Source organism: Rhipicephalus microplus, chromosome 2 (assembly GCF_043290135.1).
Source record: "Rhipicephalus microplus isolate Deutch F79 chromosome 2, USDA_Rmic, whole genome shotgun sequence".
NCBI lineage: Eukaryota > Metazoa > Arthropoda > Arachnida > Ixodida > Ixodidae > Rhipicephalus > Rhipicephalus microplus.
In genome coordinates, this window is record NC_134701.1 from 176,341,063 (window position 1) to 176,354,383 (window position 13,321).

At 44.7% G+C, this 13,321-nt stretch overlaps 1 protein-coding gene across 5 annotated transcripts in view; it reads left to right on the forward strand.

Moving 5' to 3' along the window:
• The window catches only part of LOC119169657 (protein lin-9 homolog), a 165,199-nt gene that overhangs the window by 12,369 nt on the left and 139,509 nt on the right, over nucleotides 1–13,321 (forward strand). For all 5 annotated transcript variants that reach the window (XM_075887098.1, XM_075887099.1, XM_075887101.1 and 2 more), the window contains exon 7: nucleotides 1,083–1,208. In XM_075887098.1, coding sequence (XP_075743213.1) covers nucleotides 1,083–1,208 — 126 coding nt within the window. The remainder of the gene's footprint in view (nucleotides 1–1,082; nucleotides 1,209–13,321) is intronic.

Genomic DNA, 13,321 nt, shown 5'->3' on the forward strand with positions numbered 1-13,321 from the left:
GCAAACCAGCCCAGAAGGTCAGTCAGCTTTAGTTTCTGCTTCAGGCCATCTTGTTCTGCATTTCAGCATCAGAAACTATAGAAACTAAGAAATGCAAGTATCACTAAAAACCAAGCCGGAAACAAGTTTACTGCAAGGCATGTGACATGACGCTATGGTGTACGTCAAGGAGCTGCTTTGCCACATGACACGCCCATTTGTAATGTTGCAGTTAGATTTTGGCGGGGAAATCGTGTTCAATAAGAAGTTTGAACTTTTCAGTGATATTGCCTATGAGACAGCTGTACATTTAGTATATCTCATGAGTATTCTTATGTTTTTCTTTTTATTAGACAAAGACATGTATTTTAAGCTTTGGTAAATTTTGTCCCACAATCTTAAATTCGGCTATTTATATTTTTTGCGTAACACATTTTGTTAGTGAAACTTGTCTCTGTGAAAAGTTCATTAATGAGACTTTTCATTTATGTATAAGACATCTGGTGTACTTCCTTCAACTAAAAAAAAGTTATATATTTTTACAGTAACCTATAAAAAACGTATTTTCTCCGTGGTAGGAAAACTGTTAACATGCTATAACTATGTAATGAAGTCCCTGCAATTTCATAAAACTTGCATTCGTTTTCTCTGAGGGAAAGGGTCTCATCGAGCTCTTTTTTTTTTTTTTTTTAATAATGCCCCGTCGGGGTGGTCTAGTGGCTAAGGTACTCGGCTGCTGACCCGCAGATCGCGGAATCGAATCCCGGCTGCGGCGGCTGCATTTCCGATGGACGCGGAAATGTTGTAGGCCCGTGTGCTCAGATTTGGGTGCACGTTAAAGAACCCCAGGTGGTCGAAATTTCCGGAGACCTCCACTACGGCGTCTCTCATAATCATATGGTGGTTTTGGGACGTTAAACCGCACATATCAATCAATCAATCAATCAAATCATAGCTTTTTATAAGTAGGCTGTCATCTTCTTTTTGAATATTCATTTGTTTGAAGCTTGTAATAATGAGGAAGACTATCCAAAGGCTCACTCAGGCCGTCATGCTAAATCTGTGATTAAAACTCGTACATCTTTTTTTTTTTTTTTTGAAAGGCCACTTTTCATGGGAGACAACGAGTTTTGCGGTTACCTGAAGCAGTCGTTTCCTTTGCTCAAGACGAGACGGCTGACGAGGGTTCAATGGTGCAAGATTCGTCGAATCATGGGCAAGCCTCGAAGGTAAGGTTTAGCATTTTGACTACATTTTACACGAACCTCATCACTGCAAAGTTGCGTGTTACACAAAAATAAGTTTGTTATATCTAGAAATTTGTTATAAAGGTATATTTTTCACATTATGTCAATTGCCAGTCCACTCTTCATTTACTTCGTTATAACCGATGTTTCATCATGTCTGGGTTCGTTATATCGAGGTCTGAGTGTATTTCTGTCTGCAGACAATGTCCCATTTGTCATGAGGCCTTGTACTTTGATGCAAATGGAGCTTTGCTAATGAATATTGATGCACAACTGGCCTGATGTGATGTGGCTTGTAATGATTTCGAAAGTGTGGGGAGAGATTCAGATATCAAAGCCGTTGCGTGTCAGATGTAAGCACTGCTGGAAGGTCAACATGCTGACAAGAATTTTAGAGGTGCTGGGGGAGCTTTACCATGAGTTTGTTTTATTGTGTTTAAAGTCGCTTGTTGTTAGCAAGGGCAGCGTTAGAGATGAGCATATGGGCGCCCTGTAAAGCGTTGAAAACGCACTATGAGGTATACTATGCAGAAGCAGGTGCATGTAACCAACTTTTCAAAACAATAAGTCCTTCTCCTAATAGACTAATATTTTTTGCAACTCTAAAATCAAGATGGGAGCGGACAAATAAAAACACCTAGTGGACAGCTGGTGGATGTTGTGACAGGAGGACCTGTCTTTGTCAGAACTGCCTTGTTATCGTTGGCATGTTGTTAGGTCCTTCTGTTTAAATGTCAGCCAGCCTATCTGAGGCACTTTTACTGTTTATCCTACTTATCCTAATATTGTTTGAGTTATACAAGTAGTACAGCCGCGGTCACGTCTGTGTAGAGCACCGAGCCACTTGTTTTTGCTCTTAATGGCAGTACCTTGAGGCAATAGCCGGCTCTGACTAGGTCAGCCGGACAACTGGGCCACACATGCTCCTAATACACCACTTCAGAGCCTGAAACTGCGTCAAGGTTTCGTGCCGTACAGCAACAACCAGCTGCTCTCGTGCTCTACACAAACGTGGTCGCGGCTGTACACTTACTATAAACTCCAAATACACTTGAACCCCTGTATATAGGCATGCTTCAAGCAGCAGCGTGATGCAGGTGGCTTCTTTCTAATGTTTTAGTAAGAGCTCTCGAGGTTTAATCTCCGAAAGTCTCAATGAAGGACAAAGCCATTTGTAACAACAAAACCGATAAAAAATGTTTAATATAAAAGCAAAAAGACGAAAATCCCCCACAAAACCGACACAATTGATAAAGGTTGACTGGACGCTGGGCGATTCCACGAGAGATCGACACGGGTCCAAAAGTTGATATTTTAGATTTCATTGAGTATTTTATATTTCGTGCACCTCTCACCAGGTAGCCCGAAAGTAAACTTCGTTTTATGATTAACGGCACAGCTTACGAGAAAAAAAAAAATCAAAATTCACCAACACGGAGGCACCAATTTCGTCACCTGTCATTTTTGAAAATTGCAGATGCTATAAAAAGACAAATATTTTTGTTTCAAGGAAGATATCTTTTACCTGAAAAGCATGTGTAATGAATGAATTCATACAGTTTCAAGTTTGTAGACTTTAAGCAACTAGCTTTTAAAAATGTCTAATTTTGCGACAGTTTAAAATAAGTTACGTATTCCCCATTTTTTTTTCTCTGAAAGTAATGCAAGCAGCGTTTTCTAACTTGACACGTTTTAAGGATATAGTGTGTTCATTAGGTACATAAATTATTGCTGCCGTAGGGCAAATGTAAATTTTTATATATTGCCTCAAAGTTCTTATATTGACAAAAGTGTACTCCACTAAAATTTGAATAATAAAAAACCCCACCTTCGATTTTTCTTAAAATCTCGTATATAGACAACCGAAGGCCATCATACAGTAGTATAGAAAAACATGTTGCATTATTTTGTTTTTAGCGACAATATTCGTGGTACAAATCGGAGCTTTTCGAGAATGCGCTGATAAGTGGAGAAATCTAGAAATCGAAACGGAAAAGCGGCAATGAGCTTCAAACACGAGTAAACGTCATCACATTTGGTGAAGAAAGGGTGTTTTAGCATTATCAGAAATACGTACCCATGAAGGCGCATTTATGCTCCTGATAACACAGCTCTAATGGAGGAAATCTTCGACACTGTAACTCAGTTGCAAAACATCTGTCTATATTTGCAGATAAACTCAAACATGAAAATGTTCCAACGCAAGTGTTGGGTCTCACTAGAAAAAGCATATGTGCTTGAAGTAACCTCACTGGTATTTTGGTGGTGACTGCGTGAAACAAGAGATGCGCTCAAAATGGCTGCATCTTTTGCAGATCACATTTAGCAGTACGTGACGCTAACAAAACACGACCACGATCAGTGCCCTCAGATGTGCTTAGCCAAACATGCCAAAAACGTATGCCTGGAACAGGTGGCAACGATTTCAACTGGCTCTTCTTAAACTGACAGAATGTTTCTAGCTCGTCTGCATTTGCACACAGCAGCTTGACATTCTTGAGCTTCGCGCTCATTTGCGCCACCATTTGGAATGCTGACATAATCACAGCTGAGCTTGCCGCTCTGAGGTTGTAGAGCGTAGCCTGATGCTTTAGTAGGCCACCAACGTCGTCGCAAGAGTTCTTGCCATGTCCTATGGCCGAAAAAATCCACTTTGTTGATATATGATCTTTCTGACATAACTCGAACAACTGGTACTTGTTTTTGAAGTGACTGCATGCACCATCAGAAACATGAGTAACATGTGTGTCAGGCTTAAGTTGTTTCTTCATATAGTTGTGGATTATTTGTAGAGCAAAGCAGGCATGTGCAGCATCATGGCATGTGTCATCACTGATGACGGCAAAACTTTGAATTGATTGCTTCCTTGTGACAACACACGTGAATATAGACACCTGTCTTTTGTGCCACTGATACGACTGTACCTCATTCGGTAAAATGGCTGTCCAATTTTCGGCGAAATCAAAGTGAAAAATGCAAGATTCTTTTTCTTGGTTCTCTTTCGCCTGGCGTATTGCTGATTCTTGAATGTATATTATGTAATCATGGGTAATCCACTTCACGAACCATAGACTTAGCTCTCGCAGAAAAGCACTTGCCTAAGCTGTTTTTTTTTTTTTACTAGATCGCCATTTTCCCATACTGCATAGGCTACCTCAATATCTTCAGGGATTCCTAAACATGTGGCTGTCAGAGCGTCCTCCTTAGCACAATAGTCACAATGGCCTAAAAAACAATCACTTGTAGGGGAGCTGCAAAGACATAGTTCTTTCAAGAAGTCCGCCGTGTAGGCACCATCGATGACGTCTTGTAGGGCAGAAACATACTCCGTGGCATTAGCACAGTATATACAAAGGCACACTTCTTGGTGTGGTGCAAGAAGAACCCACTTCGGCCTCAGTGAATAAAACTTTGAGAGCCCAATAGACGTGTTCGGATTAGCTTCTCTAAAGAGACAGCCTCTCGCACCGAACGGGTCATAAACCTTTTTGAAACAAGCTCCTTTTTTCCGTCAATGATAACAGGTACTACGGTACATCTTTTTTGTTGGGACTCTGCCGAGAGCAGCTATACTCATCTTTGGAGTAGTAAGCCATAGCTGCCTGGACGTCCATTGGGTTCAGCCGTGTCCTTTTCACCGCATTTGGTGCTAACCATATCCCGTGTTTCGCGCGCCAGCGTCGGGATCTGTATATCATGTAAGCTGACAAGTTTGGTATAAGCACTTGTAGTTTTCGCCGCTCTACATCGCTCGGCAACAGTGTCAATAAACGCATGCGCTCTTGATACGAAGAACACGCTTCATATGCTTGCTTGAAGTCCTTGAACCACTGGGCACACACTGCATTTTAGATCTGATGGTTGAAAGTGGCGGTTACACACAATACAGTGGCATTTCACGGTTACTGTAGAATTGCTGCTAAGTTGTCTTGGCTCTGCATGAACTTTGCTATTTTGCGCATGCAGCTTTTCCAGTCGCATATGTGACAATGCTTCAGGCGTGTTTGCGCACCGCTCTTGACTTCTGCCTTTTTCTGCTTTCGGCAAAAACTCATCAGCTGTTTCAGCTGAGAAGCCATTAGACGAAGACAGCATATCTCTTAGGTGTCTGAAGCAGTTCTGGCAGACGTGGTCGTTGTTATGTGCATGGCGGGCAGCTTTCGGCCAAAGCTTCCGGAGGTCAAACAGGCCGATGTCTTCGACTTTGCCGAAGTTTCTTTGATAAGGTATTTTCATTTTATGCAACATGAGGTAATCTGAACAAAAAACTCTATCCCGGCTGAACTGGTCAGCCATCGCCGCGCTCCTTGAGGCTTAAATTACTGGCAATGCAACTATGCGTGAAACCAGCAGCACGAAAGTGATCTATCTCTCGTCTGTTCCTAAGTGTCTCACCTTTAATGAGAGAAGACGCAAAACAGCGTGCGCAAGTATCCGCAGTGCGAATGCGAAACTGAAGTATAGTACGTTAAGATGAATTTCACAATGTTTTTGTCGATAAAATTACGGGAGGCGTAATCTTTGTCTCTACTTTGAACCATATGATCTAAAGCATATACTCCGAGATGAGGCACACGGCAATTCATCTGTAGAGCAGACGACGGATGACAACTTGCCCTAAAGTGTGTTCTTCAATCTAATGCGGCAGTCTTCATGCCCCGAATGATAAAAATTTGTTATGAATCGTTTATGAACTCATTCAACATTCAATTCTCTTACCCAACGTGTTGCAAACACATGGCCGTCACAGGAGCTCCATCTGTGTGTCAGTAATGGAGAGGCACCACATATTAGAAGTCTCAGTGCTCTACGTATAAGAGTGAATTCAGATACTGTAGAATATCGTGTTCAAAATAGTTACTCCTATCTGCTAAAACAGCCTTTTTTCACCCAATGCGGTCACGTTTACTCGCGTTTGAAGCTCATTGCGGCTTTTCCGTTCCGATTTGTAGATTTCTCAACTTATCAGCGCATTCTCCAAAAGCGCTGATTTGTACCACGAATATTGTCACTAAAAACAAAATAATGCGACATGTTTTTCTATATTACTGTATGGTGGCCTTTTGTTGTCTATTTATGAGATCTTAAGAAAAATTGAAAATGGGGTTTTATTGTTAATGAAATTTCAGTGGAGTACACTTTTGCCAATATGAGAACTTTGAGGCAATATATAAAAATGTACATTTCCCCTACGGCAGCAATAATTTATGTACCTAATGAACACACTATATCCTTAAAGGGTGTCAAGTTTGAAAACGCTGCTTGCATTACTTTCGGAGAAAAATGATGGGGAATACGTTACTTATTTTAAACTGTCGCAAAATTAGACATCTTAAAAGCTATTTTCTTGAGGTCTACAAACTTGAAACCGTAGGAATTCATTCTTCGTTGGACATGCATTTCAGGTAAAAAATATCTTCCTTGAAACAAAAATATTTGTCTTTTTATAGCATCTGCAATTTTCGAAAATGACAGGTGACGAGATTGGTGCCTCCGTAATGGTGAAGTTTGATATTTTTTTTCTCGTAAGTTATGCCGCTAATCATAAAACGAAGTTGACTCTCAGGCTACCTGGTGAGAGGTGCACGAAATATAAAATACTCAATGAAATCTAAAATATCAACTTTTGGACCCGTGTCGATCTTTCGTGGAATCACTCCGCTGGAAAACTTTCTTAATTAAAAAAAAAAGCACTGATTCAGTTAATACAGCTAAATTACACAGTCCGAATGAGGGTGAGCTGTGGAATGGTGAAAGATGGCAGTTCAGTATCACCAAGCTGGAGTGCCTGACTTTTGGAGTCCACGGCGGTCAGTTGGTTGCGACGAAGAAACGCTGGCTTTTGACGACGAGCGAGCGCTAATGGTGATGAGGAAACGCTGGCTGCTGGGGACGCGTCGAGAAATCAGGGTTAACCTGGCTAGGCAGCTGGATGTACAGCGAGGGCCCATAGCCATACGGCTTTAGCTTGCTTGTCGGCACCAAAGTCCGCAGGACCTGGGCAGGAGTTCAGGACTGAATGGTTACGGTCCCGTAACGCGGGAACGTGACAACAGGAGGCCTCGGCCGGGTGAAATCTTCAAGGCTTGGGTCCGACGCCCGACGGCCCATCTTCAGCACCCGGTCCGGTGGTGACCTTCCCGTGCCAACGTCTTGTTCGAACTCTCCTACTCTCCTCTGGCTCAGAATCTTCTGTCCCCTAAATTCATTCGACGGCTTCCCATTGGAGATGGCAGGGTTGTCACGTTAACCACTGATTGGTCCTTGAAATCTTCGTGTTTCTTAATCACGCGATGTCTTGGATGTCTTCTTTTTTGTTTTATTGACGTCTCGCCGTGCATGCTCGTGCTCTTTACATCTTTACCATCGTCGTCTTGTGCCCCGGCTACCATTCGTGCGTGCTCTTCATTATTTTCCCGTTGCTCACTTTTCCTCGGCGCTCACTTGAAATGTGCACTTCACTCATCACAAATAGTCCTTCTTTTACATGAGATGTCTCTTATAAGCAGAGCACCCAATATGCATTTTATCACCCGTATTTCACTGGAGGCAAACTTGTCTTTTATGCCCACTTGTCTCTTATGTCAGTGTGTCCTGTAAAGGGGTTCAACTACAACAATCGTGATCAGCATGACTGTGGTGTTCACTATAGGTGGGCTTGACAATTTCGAGTCCACTATTGGGACCATCCTGGTCATGTAGGAAGCGTTTGTTATACCTATGCATTCACAATACGTAAACAATCAAGAATATGTAGAATATGTCAGTGAGATCTTGGGAACTCTGTTTTCTTGTTTTTGAAGGAAGGTTGTATACTGACTTCACTTCATTGTTAAAACTGATTATTGCTGTTTTCTAAGTTTTGTGCAAGGCAGCAAGTTGCTCATTACCGAGAATTTTGTAACAGAATGTTTCTTTCAGTTGAGTGATGCGCTTGACCACTGTAATGGAGCTTACAGCTACGGGCCGTAGCATGATTAGTTACGTCATCTATTTCATTGCTGACACATTCTTTCACCTCACAAGCGATTCCGTCTTCTGTGTGCACAGGTCCTGTGTCGTCCAGGGCTTAGCATTACAGTTGAAACCCGCAATAACGAAACCCCGCGAGTACGAAATCCCCGCGGCAACAAAATATTTCCGAATCCCCGGCGAACGTTCATAGAAGCCCATGTAATACGTATCTTGCGACAACGAAGTGTTTTTGGACAGCAATCCCGCGTTAACGAATTTTCTACCACGATGCGGGCCTTATTTTACCCTCCCGCCAAAGGTTAAAACTGCCGAAAATAGGCTCATATGCGTGTTATGCGCACTCAAAGTTTATAAGCGTCTGCTTTTGCCACGCTAGCGTTAGTACCGCCATTTTTGTTTACTTCAGGGGGGGACGCGGCTTTGGGATCGCGAAAAATGGCGAAAAAATCGATTTTTTGAAAATCAAGTTTTCAGTTTCTGGAACCCTTTTTTCTATCTGATTCCAAAATATGTACACTGAAATCCGCGCAGAAGTGCTTCGGAAAATTTATTTCACCTACCTAGGTGGCGGAACTTTTTCTGGAAATCGCGAGAAAACAGCGATGTTTAAAAAATTATGGCTTGGTGATGACGGGGCCGGGAGCTGGCTTCTTGGGCTTATCGGAAAGAGCATGTCTCCGTGTTTAACTTTCCCACCTCAGCTGGCTCCTTCCTTTAAAAACAAGTGCAGAAAAAGGAAATGTTTAAAGGTCATTTCAAGGCCTCTGATTGGCTGTGGCTGCCATGCTGTTTCAGCTCGCCTCGCCATTGACCCGATGCTTGCTCCGGGAGATCGTCGTTTGCTGCTTGTGCGTCGCGAGGACATGGCTCTCGAAAATTGCTACTTCGTGACGTGTCCACGGCTCGACGATCACTTCCGATATAATTACGCTTTAGTTAGGAGCAGTAGGCGGATGCGCGATTAGGTTACTACGATTGCGGCGCGTCATCGGAGTCATCTTTAGCCCTCACTCCGCCGACAGCGAGACTGCGGGCAGGGATGACGCGCTAGCGCACTCGTGGCGACGCCCTTCGTCGCAAGCAACGAAGCTGTAAGCGGCGGCACGGTCAGATTACTACGAGTGGCCGCACCGGATGGACGATAAGATTACTACGAGCGAGCGCGCGGTCTACAAGGGCAGCGCATCATCGGAGTTGGCTTTAGCCCTAACTCCGCTGACAGCGAGACTGCGGGCAGGAACGACGCACTAGCGCATCCAAAACAACCCGCGGGATGTTTTGGATGCGCTGGACACTCTTCGCTCCTTCGGCGCACATGACGACGACGTAGCAATGGACCACTTTTTTCAGTGCGAAGGGAAAGCTTTGAAGTTGTTGCATGGCAAGGGTTGGCAAAGTAAGTTTACCGACTTCTGGCAATAAATTTTTATTCTGCTGGCCGTATCACTGTTTTTATGTCTCATACTCGCGGCAACAAAATTCTCGCGAAAACGAAATTTTTCAGTTTCCCCAGCGATTTCGTTATTGCGGGTTTCGACTGTAGTCTGTTTTTGCAAATGGCATTGTTCTGGTTGGCATCATGAAGGAATCGTGAACAGCTGTGATCGCTCACTCCCATCAACTTTCTTGCACAACAGCACAGTCATTTGCACTTTGCCTTTTTTGCCAGCATCATGTTGGCTGCCTTTAATAGCACATATCCTCTCTGGCAGTGTTTAAAACTAATCATGGTTTTATACACATTACAGTTATAACTGCTTATAACAAAACCTCCATATAACGAATCACTCTGTACAACAGTTTTTTTATTCCCCACCATTACTCCATACAAGCACATGTACAGTTAAACCTCGTTATACGAAATTGGAGGGCCGCTGCGATTTGCTCGTTATAACCAATATTTGGTTATAGCCACAGGGGGTATTTACTGCAAATATTATGCACTGTACTCACCGAAAACAAATAGCGGGCGAAATATCATCTCGCCTCATGGTGGTACGCAACAAAATTACCACATTCCGCAAATAAAAAGGGAATGTCGCGCACATAATTTATTGCACTTCAAACAGGCTTAGCTGCAAAGAAATCCGTAATCGGACGCTGGTGCATCTTCCTAATGCGAATGATGGCTCGTTCTGCTGCGGTCGCAATGTTCAAGCCATCTGCTCCGCTCTCGTGAGCGCTGAAGTAGCGGCACAGTACGTTCACTGCCTCTAATGCCTCCGACGTTGCCGGCACGTTGGTCGCCCGCTCGGTGGTCTCCGGTTCGTCGACAGTGTCATTGTCGCTGGTCTCATCCAGAAAGTTGACAGGATGCACAATGTCGTCATTGGGGAGCTGTTCTGTTGCCATCACTTCCGAGTCCGCACTCACATAGTCGCAGAATGGCTCGCTATCGGGCACGACACGGGCTTCACGAAGTGCCGTCCATGATGCCGAGACTTCGTCCAATGTGGCGAAACTGTCTGGTGCAGCAGGCTCGTCTAATGATGGTTCATCGCTGGCATCTGGTGTGGTGGCAAATGAAGCGTGTCGAAAGCAATTTGCTATCGTGGTCATTGTCAGACTCATCTACGCCGCTCGAAGCATTTCGAGAGCACCGTACAAGTCAACATCGGTGTCTCACTTCAACCTCATGTTGAGCAGAAGCCTGTCAATCACGCGCTTGCGGTAACCTGCCTTCAGCGACATAATCACGCCTTGGTCAAGCAGATGGATTTTTGCTGTGCAGTTGGCAGGGAGGAACTGCAGCTCGATGATATGGAGCGCGGCAGCGATGTGGTGGGCGGTGCAGTTATTCCAAAAGCCATTTTGCGAAAATCTCCCTGGTCATCCAGGTTGGCCGTGTACTTGACTGGGAGTTGCTTCTTTCCCTTAAAGCAGCGGGGGGTTGTACTTTTGCCAATTATGAAAATTGGCAGCCTCTCAGAACCAGTCATGTTGGCACAAAGTAGCCAATTGATCCGCAGCTTACTTAGTTTGTTACCGTGGCATGGCTCACCTCTGAGGGCTTAAGACTTGTGCGGCAACGTCTTGAAAAAAAGAGTAGTTTTATGCGTGTTAAAGATGTCCTCCGCGCTGTATTTTTCCAGCAGCCGCGCGATGTTCTCGTTCGCTCACTTCGTAGCCTCTGCTTTGTCAACAGATTGTGATTCTAGGCAGACCACTCTCCCGACGATGTCGTGGCACTCCTTGAAACGTTGGAGCCGACCCGAACTTGCAATGAAGTTATCATGGCCCATTATGCAGGTGAAGTCCCTGGCTTTTGTTTGTAGCGTGGCACCGCTCACCGGCAGATTCACGGCCCGCGTGTTCAAAAACAACTTAAAATCGGCCCTTTTGACTGCTTCAAAGGCAGCAGTCCTCATCCTATTGACATTTCCTTTCACGCCACGCGCAACAGCATCGATGATGGACTCCTGCTTGCTCAAGATCGTGGACAGTGTAATCGTCGGCACGTAAAAGTCACTTGGCACTTTGCTCTTGTTCGTTCCCGCCTCAACGGCCTTTATCATAGCCACCCTCTGATCTAGCGTTATACGCTTTCGCTTCCAGCCTGGTGCATTCATGTTGCTGGAATTACGAGCACCGCACGATCAAGATAGGGCAGAAGCACTAAAAAAAAAAACGCGCACGCAAAAACAACGTGGTTAACGTTGGCGAGTGAGAATACTTGCAGTAGTTGCAGGCAGGCATGCTGCGGCCATGCTTATTGAGGAGAAGTGGGGATGTTGCAAGTGGGCTCGCGGGCGCAAAAGAGAGAGATTAGAGCGGAAAGGCTTCTCTTCACTGCAGCCTGTTAGGTAGCACGACTCAGCGCCGTGAAAAGGGGGAGAGGAAGAATATAAAGAAGACACAAAAAAAAGAAGCGAAAAGGGCGAGACGTTCGCAGAGTTGTGGAGTCCTCGGCTGTCGGCGGTAGCCAAGCGGCGGACGTGCAATGCCTGTGCAACACCCTCTCCTCCAGAAACAGCATGCGCTTGGCACGCCACAGCTTTGCGCACGTTGCTGGAGGATGCGTGGCGGGAGTTTTGAACTGCTAAAGTTGCCCCGTTGCGCACCATCTCAAATTCGCGTTTTGCACTGTCGTGATGTCAGCTCAGAATTTTATTTCCTAACAAGATTTGTTCATTATGTCCCATAACCGGCAAATTTACTTAGTACAAGATTTACCTCAAAACGAGGTTTTGAATACATTGGTTTCTATGGGGACTTTCAAGAGGAATTACAATTTGCTCGTTATATCTATTATTTCGTTATAACCCATCTCGCTATAACGAGATTTAACTGTAGTATTTATGACCTCTATGTAACAAAGTAAGAGCGGGAGACATGCTTGACATAACAAAATTCGCCCCGGACAGTGTTGGAATTTCATCATAGATTCTGTTATTTTGGCACGAGCATGCATCTTCTGGGATTGCCCTGCTGCTGAAGAAGCACGAAGCGGTGGCGGCGCCGTACTTGTAGCCCTTGGGAGAGCGAGCTCTCGTTATTGCGTTAGATGGCCAGGCGGGCCTGCACCCCACGAACCGGCATTGGGGCACATGCCCCAATGCCGGTTCGGAGGGAGGGGGATGTGTCCTCCCCCTCCCTCCAAACCAAAAGGTTGGCAGTGTCGCACTTTTAGTTAGCGTCACAGAGGGGGAGTCACGCTGCGTATGGAGGTGCTTTACCAAATACTAGTTTTCCGCGGTATCCGTGCCGTTCGCTCTTCGTTTTCGACACTGTGCACGCGTGCATAGTTTCACTGCACGTGCATGGAATGGCCTCGATGACATGAAGCTTTGCTTACTTTTCTCTTTTTTTCTTTATTGCTGACCACGATGTTGTCACTACCGAGGGGATGTCAGATTAGGTGCTGATCAAAACTCTCCCAAGACCATGGTGATGACGACAGATCTTTGGAGGTCTACTCATCACGAGTTTTGTCGTCTTGCGCCGCGCCACAAGTTTGCGGGACCACAGCCTTTGCGATTAGCCTTTTAAATCTGGCAACTACACGATGGCACGTTGAATGCACGACGATAAATGCGATAGCAACAAATTGTAATGCTGTACGAAGTAAGGTTAGCAGCCAACTCTTTTGGATCAGATATTGCAAAACTCCTACAAAACGT